The sequence below is a fragment of the Leptonychotes weddellii genome, chromosome 9 (assembly GCF_054177405.1).
Source record: "Leptonychotes weddellii isolate Sample4059 chromosome 9, ASM5417740v2, whole genome shotgun sequence".
In the NCBI taxonomy this organism is placed as follows: Eukaryota; Metazoa; Chordata; class Mammalia; order Carnivora; family Phocidae; genus Leptonychotes; species Leptonychotes weddellii.
Window position 1 is genome coordinate 101,229,338 of NC_138377.1, and position 11,919 is coordinate 101,241,256.

The window sequence follows — 11,919 nt, forward strand, 5'->3', positions numbered from 1 at the left end:
ATACCAGTATTTAAAATGACAAACTGGGGTGGGGGTGGGGCAGACTCCTGGATGGCTCAGTTGTTTAAGCATCTGCCTTCGGCTCAGGTCCTGATCTCAGGGTCCTGAGATTGAGCCCCAAATCGGGCTCCCTGCTCAGAGAGCCTGCTTCTCCCTCTTCCTCTGCCTGTTGCTCCCCCTGCTGTGCTCTCTCTGTCAAAAAATAAAATCTTAAGAAAGGGGGGGGGGGCAAAAAGAAGGGCTGGGGAGAGGGGGCAAAGTCATGAACAGGTGTTTTGTAGAAGAGGAAATACAAATGGCTGGACCTCATTGTGATCAAGGAAATGCGCAGAAAGCCATTCCACACCATCAGATTGGCACAAACTTTAGTCTTACAATGCCAGGTTTTGGCAGGGATGGATAGCAATGGGAACTCTCACAGACTGCCAGGGAGTGTAAATTAGTCTAACCACTTTGGAAAACATTTTGGCATTACCTAGTAAAGTGACACATGCCCAGCAATTCTGCTCCTAGGTTTGTACCCCAGAGGAACTGCAAGGATGCCCCCAGGAGACCTGAGAGCAAATTTCTGAAGGCTGGTGTGTGCTGTTTAAGTTCTTTGCGTGAATTAACTCCTTGGATCCTCTAAACATTTATGAGATGAGACTATTATCCCCATTTTACAGATGAGGAAACTGAGGCACAGAGAAGCTGAGTAACTAGGCTGAGTTCTTTTAACTAGTGAGAAGAGCTTGCAGGGCTTCTAATTCAGTGGCGACAGAGCCCAAAGTCTGCCCTCCCCACAACTGCTAAGCATTCTACACACAGTGTCTCATGTCCACTCCACCCACACCCCTATGAGGCAGTGACTTTGTTCATTTTACAGATGAAGAAACTAAAGAGCAGGAATGTGCTCGAAGTCACACATCTAGTGAATGGCAGGGCTGGGAATGGACTAATCAGCTGCCCTAACCTCTCCTGCATGTGCCTCCCTTCAGTGAGGGGCGGGGGCGACCCAGCCCGGTGACAGAAGGAAGCAGAGGTTGGAGGGTGTGTTTAGTTGTCCCAAGGCTCCGTTCTGCCCATATCCCCCTTGCTCTCTGCACAGCCGGGAGTCACCTGCCGGCCACTAGCAGCCCCAAGGTGCTCCAGAGACGCCGTGCCGGCTCCCCGCCGTAACCTCCCCCCACCTCATTGGTCAGGGCTGGTCACGTGCCCTCCACATAGCCAATGGGAGCGAGGGGGCGGGGCGACCAAGCGCGGTGCGGGGAGGGAAGCCCGGACGCCGACTGCGCCTTCGCCTGACAGTCCCTGCCCGGAAGGAAAGGAGAGTTGGTGGCTTGCGGCTTCTGAAAGAAGGTTCGGAATCACCACCGGAGGGAAGGGAAGAAGGAACCGACCAGAGAGGCAGGACCGGGACGAGTAGGGGGCCCTGCTGCGCTTGGAAACAGTGAGGTACAAAGCCCGGCAGCAGCTGGGACACAAGGACAGACAAGAAGGCCAACGGGTGGCGGGGTCGCCCTCTGTGGCAGAAGGCAAACAGGAGCCGGTCTGCGGGAGTGAGCCGGTGGAGGGTGGGTGCCTGGCCTGAAGGGAGGGCCCTCCGGGAGGGCAGCACTCTGGTTTGGAGCGCACTGGGTCCTTGGCAGGGGACCCAAACCACTCAGGCCCATGTAAGCAGAAAGGAGAGGGATTTATTTTCCGGGTGTGGAGGACCCCAAGGACAGTGGAACCTGGGGCTGGCCTCAGCAAGCGCTGCCAATGGAACGTACTCCTCTCCTTCTGAAGACCAGCTCGCCCTGCTGCCCCGGAGCAAGGCGACATGACCATCCCAGAGGTCAAGTTTATGTCTTTTCCATACAAGAGACCTCCTGGGCTGACCCAAAATCTCGCCATCCCAATTCCACTTCCTGGGAATTGTCGGCTCCATTTGCTCTCACTGAAATTAAGCTTTTTCTGCCGTGAAAAACAGCAGTTGACAGTTCCCAAGTTCTCTCTGTGTCCAGTCTTCAGCCCTGGAGAGACTACGATTTTGTCTCAAGTCTAGTGATCAGGAAGGGGCCACTGGCTCAGTTGGGCTCAGGACCCAGTGCTGGACCCATCCACTGAGAACTCAGCAGCCCCCACTGCAGTGATGTGAATGGCAGGGAGGGCAGAGAACATTTTGCAGAAACGACACTGAGAAACAATCTCAGAGGTGTTCTGTTCTTCCACCCTGCCAGATTCGCCCTCTGCAGAACTCTGCTTCAGTTAAGTCAGTAGATGGAGGAAGTTAAGTAGAGTGACGGAGCTGAGTAGGGTTCCAATTTTGGAAGCACATGGCCCAGCTGACAGAGCTCTGTAGGGCAAGGAAACACACAGCAGGGTAGGGAGGGAAGTTCAGAAAGAGAAAAATGGTCAGGTGACCTCGAGGGAGGTTAACTCTAAGTCAGCCTTGCCTGTGGCCATTGAAGATGGCCATTCTATCAAGCTCAGAAACGAGAAATCACCTTTCTGGGACAGGTTAGGGGAACCAGGGGGTTTAGCTGCTGTTTTGCTATATGACTTTGGGCATGTTACTGCCCTTGTCTGGGCAGTTTCCCTATCTGTAAAATGGGGACTACAGAGTGATCTATAGATCACAAGTGAATCAGAAATCACTTTGAAAAGTCTAAAGCCCAGTGCCCAAGGCCTTCACCAGCAAGACAGAAGGCCCGTGGTCATCATTCTGCTGGCACCAAAGCGATGAATGGACCAACAAGCCCCACAAGGACCCCAGAACCCCACTGGCCACTCCCTGCCCAGCTCTACTCCTAGCCACAGGGTCCCCCCTGGGAAAGGGCAGGTGGCCTCATCCACTGAGAGTCAGGAACCTTGTGCCAACAAGGGCATTTCAGGCCCTCTATGGCAGGCAGGGGACAGGGAGGCCTCTGACTGCAGCCACCTGTGACAGGTCCCGTGGCTCAGGCCTGACAGAAACCCTGGCATGGGGGGCTAAAGGCATAGCCATACAGGCCTCCCCTCTCCCCGGGGAGTCCTTGCCCACCCTTGGTTCCTAAAGCCTGTCAGTCTGCTGTCAGCTCACTGTGGGCAAAGGGCGGACCTCAGTCTCTTGTGTGGCAGAGTGACACTCTAGGCCTCAGTCTCCACACCACCTTTCTCCCCCAGTCGGGGCGCTGCCCTGGTTGCCAGCTTTTCTCAGACCTCTCCTCCCTGGCTCTTGGGCTTTGTCTGACATCTGGGGACAGATGAAGCAGCAGCTGAGCCCATAGAGGGCAGAGAGGCAGGGCAGGTACCAGGTGTGGAGTAACTCCAGCTCTACCCAGGAAAGGGGAGGCGAGCTGAGGAATCCATTCAGAATCAGCAAAGGCCCAAGCTGGAAGGACCCTCTGGGCCTGTTTCCACCCCCGCCCCCAGCTTGCAGATGGGGAGACAAGGCAGAGAGAGAAACTGGGCCTGGGTCTCACAGGGAGGCAGGGGTCACTCTGCTTGCTTCTCTGGAGAGTCCCCAGCTATTACCTTCAGGGGTTGAGAGGTGACTGGAGGTTCCTGCCCTCCCGGTGCTAGAGTACTGATGCTCAGAGCTGCACCGGCTCCTGCCCTCTGGGGACCCTGTTCAGCCTGAGGGTCAGAACTCTTGGAGTTGACCCCATTCTCTAAGGGGTCCCCAGAGAGCAGTTGAAGCAAAAGATAGAAGTCCGCATCCCATGAGGCTCCTCCATGCAGGGTCAGAAAGATGAGGACCTCCACGGTATTCAAGTATAAAGCAGGAGCTGCTCCAGGCAGTGGAACATGCTACATTGTCTATCATTGGCGGCTGCATATTACAGCACATTGTTTCCTGAGTTTATTAATTGTAAATAATGCCTTGTTGATGAAATACTAGATAAATAGACTTTGTGACTAAAGCCCTATATGCAGGTGGTCTTGGGCACACCTCCATGGTTTTATGACTTTAGTACTGACTCACCCTAACTGGACCCCAGGGGAAACTCAGGGGGACCAGGCAGCAGGCACGGAGCCAGGCGCACCGTCTCATGTAATCCTCACATGATCCTCTGAGATAGGTAAGGTGGTATCCCCATTTTATAGATGAGGAGACTGAGGCCTCGAGAAGGCAGACTTGCTCATTGCTCACTGAGCTGGTCCGTGGTGGAGCTGACGCGAGCACAGGACTTCTTGGCTCTGAAGGCCACCCTCCTTTCTTTCGTGACCCCAGGCCCAGGAACCCAGATGTCCTAACTCCTCGCCATGCCCCTCCTGCTTCTTCCCCTGTGCTCCCCTCCTCAGAGAGAAGGCAGACCAGGAGATACACCAAGTCCCAGGCCTGGCACTGTGTCCCCCCCACCCAGGGGATGACAGGGCTCTCTTAGCATGTCCCCAAATGCCCTCTCCTGTCTATCCCAAATCCTTATGGGAGCGGGGAGAGCTGTGAGCCCCTCTGTGAGGGAAGGGGGTTCCTCCCTGCAGAGCCCCTCAGATCCAGGTGCCCCTCACTCCATGGTCCTCACTTTTCTACCACTGCTGCTCTACCCTCAGCTTCTTGGCACGGCTCTCTGCCACCTTGGGGAGGGGGGAAAGAAGCAGTGAGAGGTGAGGAGGGGTTTGACCAAGTCTGGGAAGGGCAGGTCAGGGGCACAGGGGATTGGGCATAGGGGACCGTGGGCCCCCTGGGCATGCAGGCCTGGCAGAAGCACAGAGACAGAGGGGTGCTGAACACCAGGTTCTGGGCACCCTCTGGGGCCCGCTGCTGAGCCCCTCCAGTTCTGGGTCCCAGATTTTCTGGAGCTCAGCACACATCCGGGCCAGCTCCAAGCCCACCTCCTTCAGGGAAGGCTGGGAAAGGGGGGGCGGGGAGAGGGGGTCATTGGCTCCTAACCTGATCGGGTGCTTCAGGACATCACCCCACTCTGGTTTCAGAGCCCCATTCTCACAGGGGCCTGCCTGGGACTCTGCCTTGACCCAAACAAGGGGCATAATGGTCGTCAGGTGCTGGGAGAGGCTGATAGGACAGCACTTGGGGGAGGGAGCAGGATGGCCTCATTCTGCTCCTCTACACCGTACAGGTGACTACAGATTCCCCCGAATCCAAAAATGCAAATGGGTGATAGTCCCTCAGTGCTCCGTATAAGCTACACCACCCAGCCTAAGGGCTCTTGAGATGAGGCCAGGTCTCCAAAACCTCCCCATCTCCAGATCCTCCCGTGTCCCCTCATGCAGGTCCCTGGCCTGCAAAGCCTTAGCCCTGATGCACTTTGCATTGACTGGGAAGCCACAGTGCAGGGGCAGGACCACCTGGTGCTCCAGCCCGGGATGGGTCTAGGCTCTGCTCTTTTTTTTTTTTTTTAAAGATTTTATTTATTTGACAGAGAGAGATACAGCAAGAGAGGGAACACAAGCAGGGGGAGTGGGAGAGGGAGAAGCAGGCTTCCCGCTGAGCCGGGAGCCCGACGCGGGGCTCGATCCCAGGACTCTGGGATCATGACCCGAGCTGAAGGCAGATGCTTAACGACTGAGCCATCCAGGCACCCCCAGTCTCTGCTCTTGACCCTCAGTGAGCACACCCTGATCCCAACTCCCTGGTTCCAACAGGCCAGGCACCCTACCCTCCATGCCTCCTGAATTCAGCCCTGCCTTCACCTCCCCAGGTGGCCTTGGTCTCAGCTCCTCCGGTCCCTGGTCACCAGGGCCCAGTGTGGTCTTAGAGGGCCCAGCCCACACAGCAAAGGTGGATCAGAGTCTTCTCCTTTGCCTGGGAGGCCCCACCTCTAGCCCTGCCCCCACATTGATCTGAGGGAGGGCGGCCAGGACCCCAACCAGCTTTTACCTCCTGTGGGAGCTGGAGCAGCTCCTGTCCTGCCTGCCCCCGAGCTCTCCTCTCTACCTCTGGTGGCGCCCACCCTCAACACTACTTGGCTCCTTTACCAGCTTTGGCTCTGGCAGCTCCTGGGGCCTGGTGGGACAGCAAGATCTGTCCCTTCATCCCCACCCCATTCTGAGCACCATTAGTCCACCCAAGGCCAGGGGTCCCCTCAGCTGGGGCATAGGCCCAATTCTTACGAGCTGGACATAGTGTGACCCAGGGACAGTGACCCCCTGGGTAAACCGAAGAGGGTCATGGGATCAGTGAGGATCAGAACCCCTAAGTACTGCCGACACCACTCCCAGTGTACAGATGAAGAGCTGAGCCAAGATAGCCAGGGCCACCAGGCCACAGCCTCATCTGTGTCCTTAGGAACCCTGTCCTCCCCGCCTGAGAGGCCCAGGGAGGATTCCACAAGGGCCTCCCCAACAGGCTCTGTGGCTGGAGGCTGAGGGGAGTGGGCTTGCCTGGTGCCTACTCAGCAGGTGCCAGTCTGGTCCCCGGGCCTCCTCAGGGGAGCTGAGGGTGGAGCGGAGCTCACCTGCCCTGTGCAGACGCTGGGGGCTTGCTGGGGGCTCTGCCGTGGCCTGCACCTGTGGGCAGAGGGTGGGCGGCTAGGATTCAGGGACACTGGCCTCCCTTCTAGGCTGACTGGACTGTCCAGGTTCTCCTTCTTGTTCTGGGCTATGAGCAGGCCCAGGCCACGCGGACCTGAGGGCCCCGCAGGCAGCCTCCAGCTCCTCCCCACCTTCCACCTCTGGATCCTGGCAGCCATCTGGTTTTTCTTCCCCAGAGCCTGCATCTTGCTCTGTCACGTCCATCTGAGGGGACCCCCGCCCCATCCTCTTGTGCCCATAAACACACACAGGCTCTTGGGTCTGGGCAGGGCCTGGCCTATAGACAGGAGCTCGATCTCCAGCCTGGACCCTAGCCTGCCTGGGGGCTTACTGAGCAGTGCCCACCCCTCCTCACAGTGGCCCCTCCTGTGGCCCCTCCGGTCTTTCTACAGCCGTGTCAGGGGCCTGGGGATAAATGAGGGGAAGAGCAAGACACAACAGCTGGGTTCCCAAGATCTCAAGACATACCCAACCCGCTCAACAGGAAGGTAGCAGGAAGCAAATTGAGAGGCATTATGGATTGAACTGTATACTCCCCCCCAAAAAAGCTATGTTTGTGTTTTATTCCTAGTACCTCAGAATGTGACCTTATTTGGAGATAAGGTCTTTGCAGAGGTAATCAAGGTGACATGAAGCCATTAGAGAGAGCGCTAATCTAATCTGATGGGTGTTCTTCTAAAAGAGAAATTTGGACACACACGCACGCACACACGCACACATGCACGCACACACAACACAGAGAGCGCCTTGTGAACAGGAAGGCAAAGGTTGGGGTGATGCTTCCACAAGCCAAGGAACAGCAGGGACTACGGCCACACAGAAGCCTGGGAGAGGCAGGCACAGGTGCCCCCCCACAGCCCTCAGAAGGAACCCACCCCCCCCCACCCCCGCGGGCACCTTGTCTCAGACTTCCAGCCTCCCGAGCTGCGAGACAGGAAGTGTCTGTTGCTTACACACACACACACACACACATACACACCCGGTGGTGGTACTTCACACTTTGTCAGGGCAGCCCTAGCACACTACCACAGAGGGGGGCTGAGATGGAACCCCGGGCCGCAGGCCCCTGGCCCCAGCAGGACCCTGACTGGAAGGGGGCCTCTCACCTCCAGGCGGCCTTGCCTGCAGCAGCGGGAAGCGTGTACTGATCAGAGCGAACCTTTTGTGACTGCGAGCCGACCCGGCTCTGAGCCTTTTCCGTGCTTGCCGGCTTGAACCCTCCTACTCAGCTGCTGGAGAACTGGAACTGTTCTTGGTGTCTGTTTCCTTGTTTGTTTACAGATGAGGCCCAGCGAGGGAGAGTAACTTGCCCAAGGTCACGTAGCGAGTAGACTGTGGAGGCAGGATTTGTGCCCAGTATTCAGGCTCCGGAACCCACAATCTTAACCACTAATGTGGGGACAGTGAAGAGCACAGGATCCTGGGATCAGGATTGGAGGAAGACAGACTGAGGTAAAGCCCCAGAAGGGGTCAGTATAGAAGGAGCTTGAGGTGGGGGATGGGATGGAGGTGGAGGGTGCTGGAGGCCCTGGGAGCCCCTCACACCCTCTTGCGAGCCAGCTGTTGCTCAGTCTCCCTGAGAGCCTCTCCCCTGCTGTGACTTTGACCAATCGGTTGCCCCCCACAGGACTCCTGCCCATGACCCAGCACGGAATTCTAGGCCACCCTCCCTGGACAGGCGCAGAGCCCGGGGCACCCACTTGCTCACAGAAGGTGAGTCCTGGGCAGGCCTCCCTGGGGACTGGAGAGAAATGGCCTTTGCTGTCCCTGAGAAGCAGAGGACTGGAAGGCCCTAGAGTTGGGGCCCACAGGGACACTGGTTTATGGATCCTTTGCATGTTGTTTGCATAGGACCCACCCTGCACCACTTCCTTCCGGGCACCTGAATCTGCCCTGAGGCAGAGAGAAGGTCTCGGCAGCACTGCTCACCCTCCGGCACTGTGAGCCCTGCTTTCTCACTGACATTGTCCACTGCGGACCCCCATCTTGACTAGTGTGCACACCCCAGAAAGCGTACAGTCTCTCTCCAGGCCCTGAGGAGACAACCCCCGACCCTCAGGGGTCTGGGTCGAGAAACAGACAAAAACTTGAGATTTCTTTCTGTACAAATGCACAGTTGCAATCACTGCAAATTTGCTTCCTTGAGGAACTAACAGCCCTCTCAAAGCAAAGCTCTGGACCCCAGTTCAAGATACACTGATTCAGACCAACCCCACGTTTTACAAGGCCCAAGGCTGCTGAGACCTTCTCTCACACTCCTTCCAGCCGGATCAACAGATCAGCCTCCCTGCGGCAGAGCACGCCCCCATCCTGGGTCCTCGCAACTCTCCATCCCTGCATCTCCCAGCCACCTCCTTGCTGACTCTGTTTCTCTGTGTCTGTGTGTGCACATCTGGGAGCATGCGTGTGTCTCTGGGGGTGTGGGTGGGTGTGTGTCCACCGGTCTGCTTGTGCACACAAACATTTGCCCTGGAGGCTAAGGGAGGGCACCAGCCGGAAGGAGGCAGCCCCCAAACTGGAGTTCAGGTCTGGTGGACAGGGCCCCAGACACCGCAGCCCTTGCTCTGCCCCCCTTGCTCTGGCCTGTTGCACATTTCACCCCTTCACCCCCTCTACTTCTCAGCTGGGCCGGAGACTGCTCACAGCACTGCCCCACCCCCACACCTCTCGTCTTTGGGCCTTTGCGTGTGCTCCTCCCTCTTGCTGAAATGCCCTTCATTCTTTCGCCTGTTCATCCTTCCGTGACAGTTCAGAGGCTCAGAAATCCCCTCATTGTGGAGGATGTACCCATCTGCTGCCCCCCTCCCCAACTCCCACAGTGCCTCTCCCCTCAGCGGGCATATTTTAATTGCTCACTTGATGATTGTGTGGCCCCAAACCACAAGCTTTTGGGGACAAGGAGTGGTCTGATCTGACTGTGGTTCTCCTGTGCACAGAAAAGGGCCAGACATGTAGTGGATGTTCAGTGAATGTATGCTAAATGGATGGATGGATGGATGGATGGTGGATGGATGAGTGGGTCGGTGGCTGGGTGGAGCATAATGAGGAAGAAGCAGGAGAAAGGGATGAAGTGTAGGGTAAAGCTAAGGGCCATCCTAAGAGCAGAAATTGACTAACTGGGCAGCGGGGAAGAGATCGAGGAGGAGGGCCTGTGGGGAGGGGGAGGAAGGCGGACAGAGGGCACCCAGCGGGGGACGCCAGGCCTCACTCTATCTCTGGCAGCTCTGCAGCTCCTCTTTAAAGTTCAGGACAAATGCCACCTGGTGCTCGCGTGCCTTCCAGGACTTGGCCACCTTCTGATGTGATTCTTCCTCTAGCTTTCCCTGCAGGGGCACTGGTACCTCCTGGGCCTGGAGGGTCCTAGTAGAAACAGAGCAGTCTGAACACCACCTGGGCCCCAGATAGCCCCAACCCATTTTCAATGGTTTCTTTCCAAGTTGCACAGATGTCCTCACTATGTCTCACTGGTTGGGATGGGGACTGGGGCAGAGATGCCTCCTCCATGGCCCCTACACACACAGAGCCTCTGTCCTGGGCACTTCCGCTCCCAAGCATCCTGACATCCTTAGCAGCCCGGCAGCTAAGGTCATCTCACCTCCCCCCGCCCCACCAGGCTGGCCCTGGGCCAGCAGCGGGGGCTTGGCCATGTGTGGCAGAGACAGGACTTGTTTTGTTTTGTTTTTTTAAGATTTTATTTATTTATTTGACAGCACAAGCAGGGGGAGCAGGAGAGGGAGAAGGAGGCTCCCCGCTGAGCAGGGAGCCTGACATGGGACTTGATCCCAGGACCCTGGGATCATGACCTGAGCTGAAGGCAGACACTTAACCATCTGAGCCACCCAGCCGCCCGAGACAGGACTTGTTGAAGCTTTAAGATTTCCCACATGCTCCCCTAAAAGGGTCAAAATGGGACAACCAGGAGTGTTGATACCTGGGGAAGGGAGCCTGGCTTTGGCCCCATGGTTCAGGGTTTGGGGCTCTGGACTATTCCAGCTGGAGACAGAGGCTAGCCCACCTCCTGCCTACAGGGTCATCTCACCCAGTGTGGGAGCAGGACACCCACTCCAGCTTGGACAACCTGAGGGTGGGCTTGAGCAGCCACTTGCCATGTCTCCTGGCCAGGGGCCACCCCCAGCACTGATGGCAACACCGCCCTACCTGCACGCAGCCTTGGTGCTCTGCCTCTGGGGCCTGCATGGGGCTCTCCGACACCTGCTCTCCTTGAGGCCGCTAGGATGGCTGCTCTAAGCGGACCACTGGTCATTGGCACTTCTGCCTAGCTCTTCCAAGTCTCCTGTTCACCTGTGAAGACCCCCCACTCCACCCAGTCATGGCTTAGCATCCACCAGGACTGTGGGGCTCACGTGGCTGGGATCAGTCTGCTCAGGCTAGCTGCCAGGCCTTTACCCGTGAGCCCGCTCCACCAGAGCCCCTGCTTTCCTCATCCTCTGGGACGCAACTCTTCCAGGAGGCTCCTCCGACCCCAGCCCACAGAGGCTTCTCCGAACTCCAGGCTTTGGTTCTGGACCAGATGGTTTAACACTGGACAGTACCAGGATGCACACTACCAAAGGGTGCTCTTTTTCTGGGACCACAAGGTGAATGGCGTGTGCTAGAGTTGTGCTATGTCGAGGCCCTGCTCCAATCTGTCCCTCCTGGACATTCTCTTTCCCATGGTGTCCCTAGAGCTCCTCACCTGACTTCGGAATCCCCCAAGGACAGGGCCTAGACTCCCCTGCTTCTCTGCCCCCTGGCACAGGTGGGCACAGGCTGGCTCAGTTGGCACCCTGGACTCCCTGTGGGGCCGACCCTGCTGGCTGTCTTGGGCCACCTGGGCGAGCATCAGCAGCTGCCCTGCAGCAAGGTTGCGTCCTGAGCCTGGGCAGGGGTTAAGACTCCACCCAGGCCCTGAAGTGCCTGGGCCCTGTCCCCATCCCACCGCTGCTCCTGGCCCTGCAGGCCTGACACCAGCATCTCCTGCGGGTACACATCCCGGGGTCTCCTCACAGCCTCCAGATCACACTGTTTTGACCCTGAATGAGTTCTTCCCCACCCTCGGGGCTTTGTTTTCCCATCTGATCCAGGAGGGGAGTCGGCTGGGTCATGGCAGGGTCTTCCCAAATGTTGGGGGGTGGGGGTGTTCCTCTCTGGGCTGCACAGAAATCTTTGCACTGCCCTCCCTCTCCAGCTGCTGCTCCAAGAACGAAGACCAGAGAATGAAGTATAAGGCAGGGCCAGTGTTCAGGGCCCTGCCACGCACCCACTTAGAGGAGGGCTCTGGGCCAAGGGGCTGTTGGCTCCTCTGGTGCAAACACAGCTGGCCTTTTCCACTTCTGTCTGCAGTAGCGGATCCTACCGGAGGACCTCTTGCCACTAGGCCCCTCCCCCATGACCGGGCACCCCGATTTGTCTTCTGCGTCCTGGTCTGGCCTCCTCCACTCCTGTCCCTGGGACTCCTGCAGCTGGTGCCCCTCCTGCTCC

The 11,919-nt window shown here is 57.5% G+C and overlaps 1 protein-coding gene across 3 annotated transcripts in view; it reads left to right on the forward strand.

Moving 5' to 3' along the window:
* ARID3B (AT-rich interaction domain 3B) overlaps nucleotides 1-11,919 on the forward strand; it is a 65,846-nt gene that overhangs the window by 53,635 nt on the left and 292 nt on the right. The window contains exons 10-11 of one of the 3 annotated variants that reach the window (XR_014148729.1): nucleotides 7,720-7,890; nucleotides 8,066-8,151. Coding sequence is in view for 2 of the 3 variants with exons in the window: in XM_081831387.1 (XP_081687513.1) it covers nucleotides 8,066-8,151; nucleotides 10,149-10,193 (131 nt within the window). In the remaining variant the exon portion in view is untranslated. The other 2 variants (XM_081831389.1, XM_081831387.1) reach the window with 2 other exon arrangements.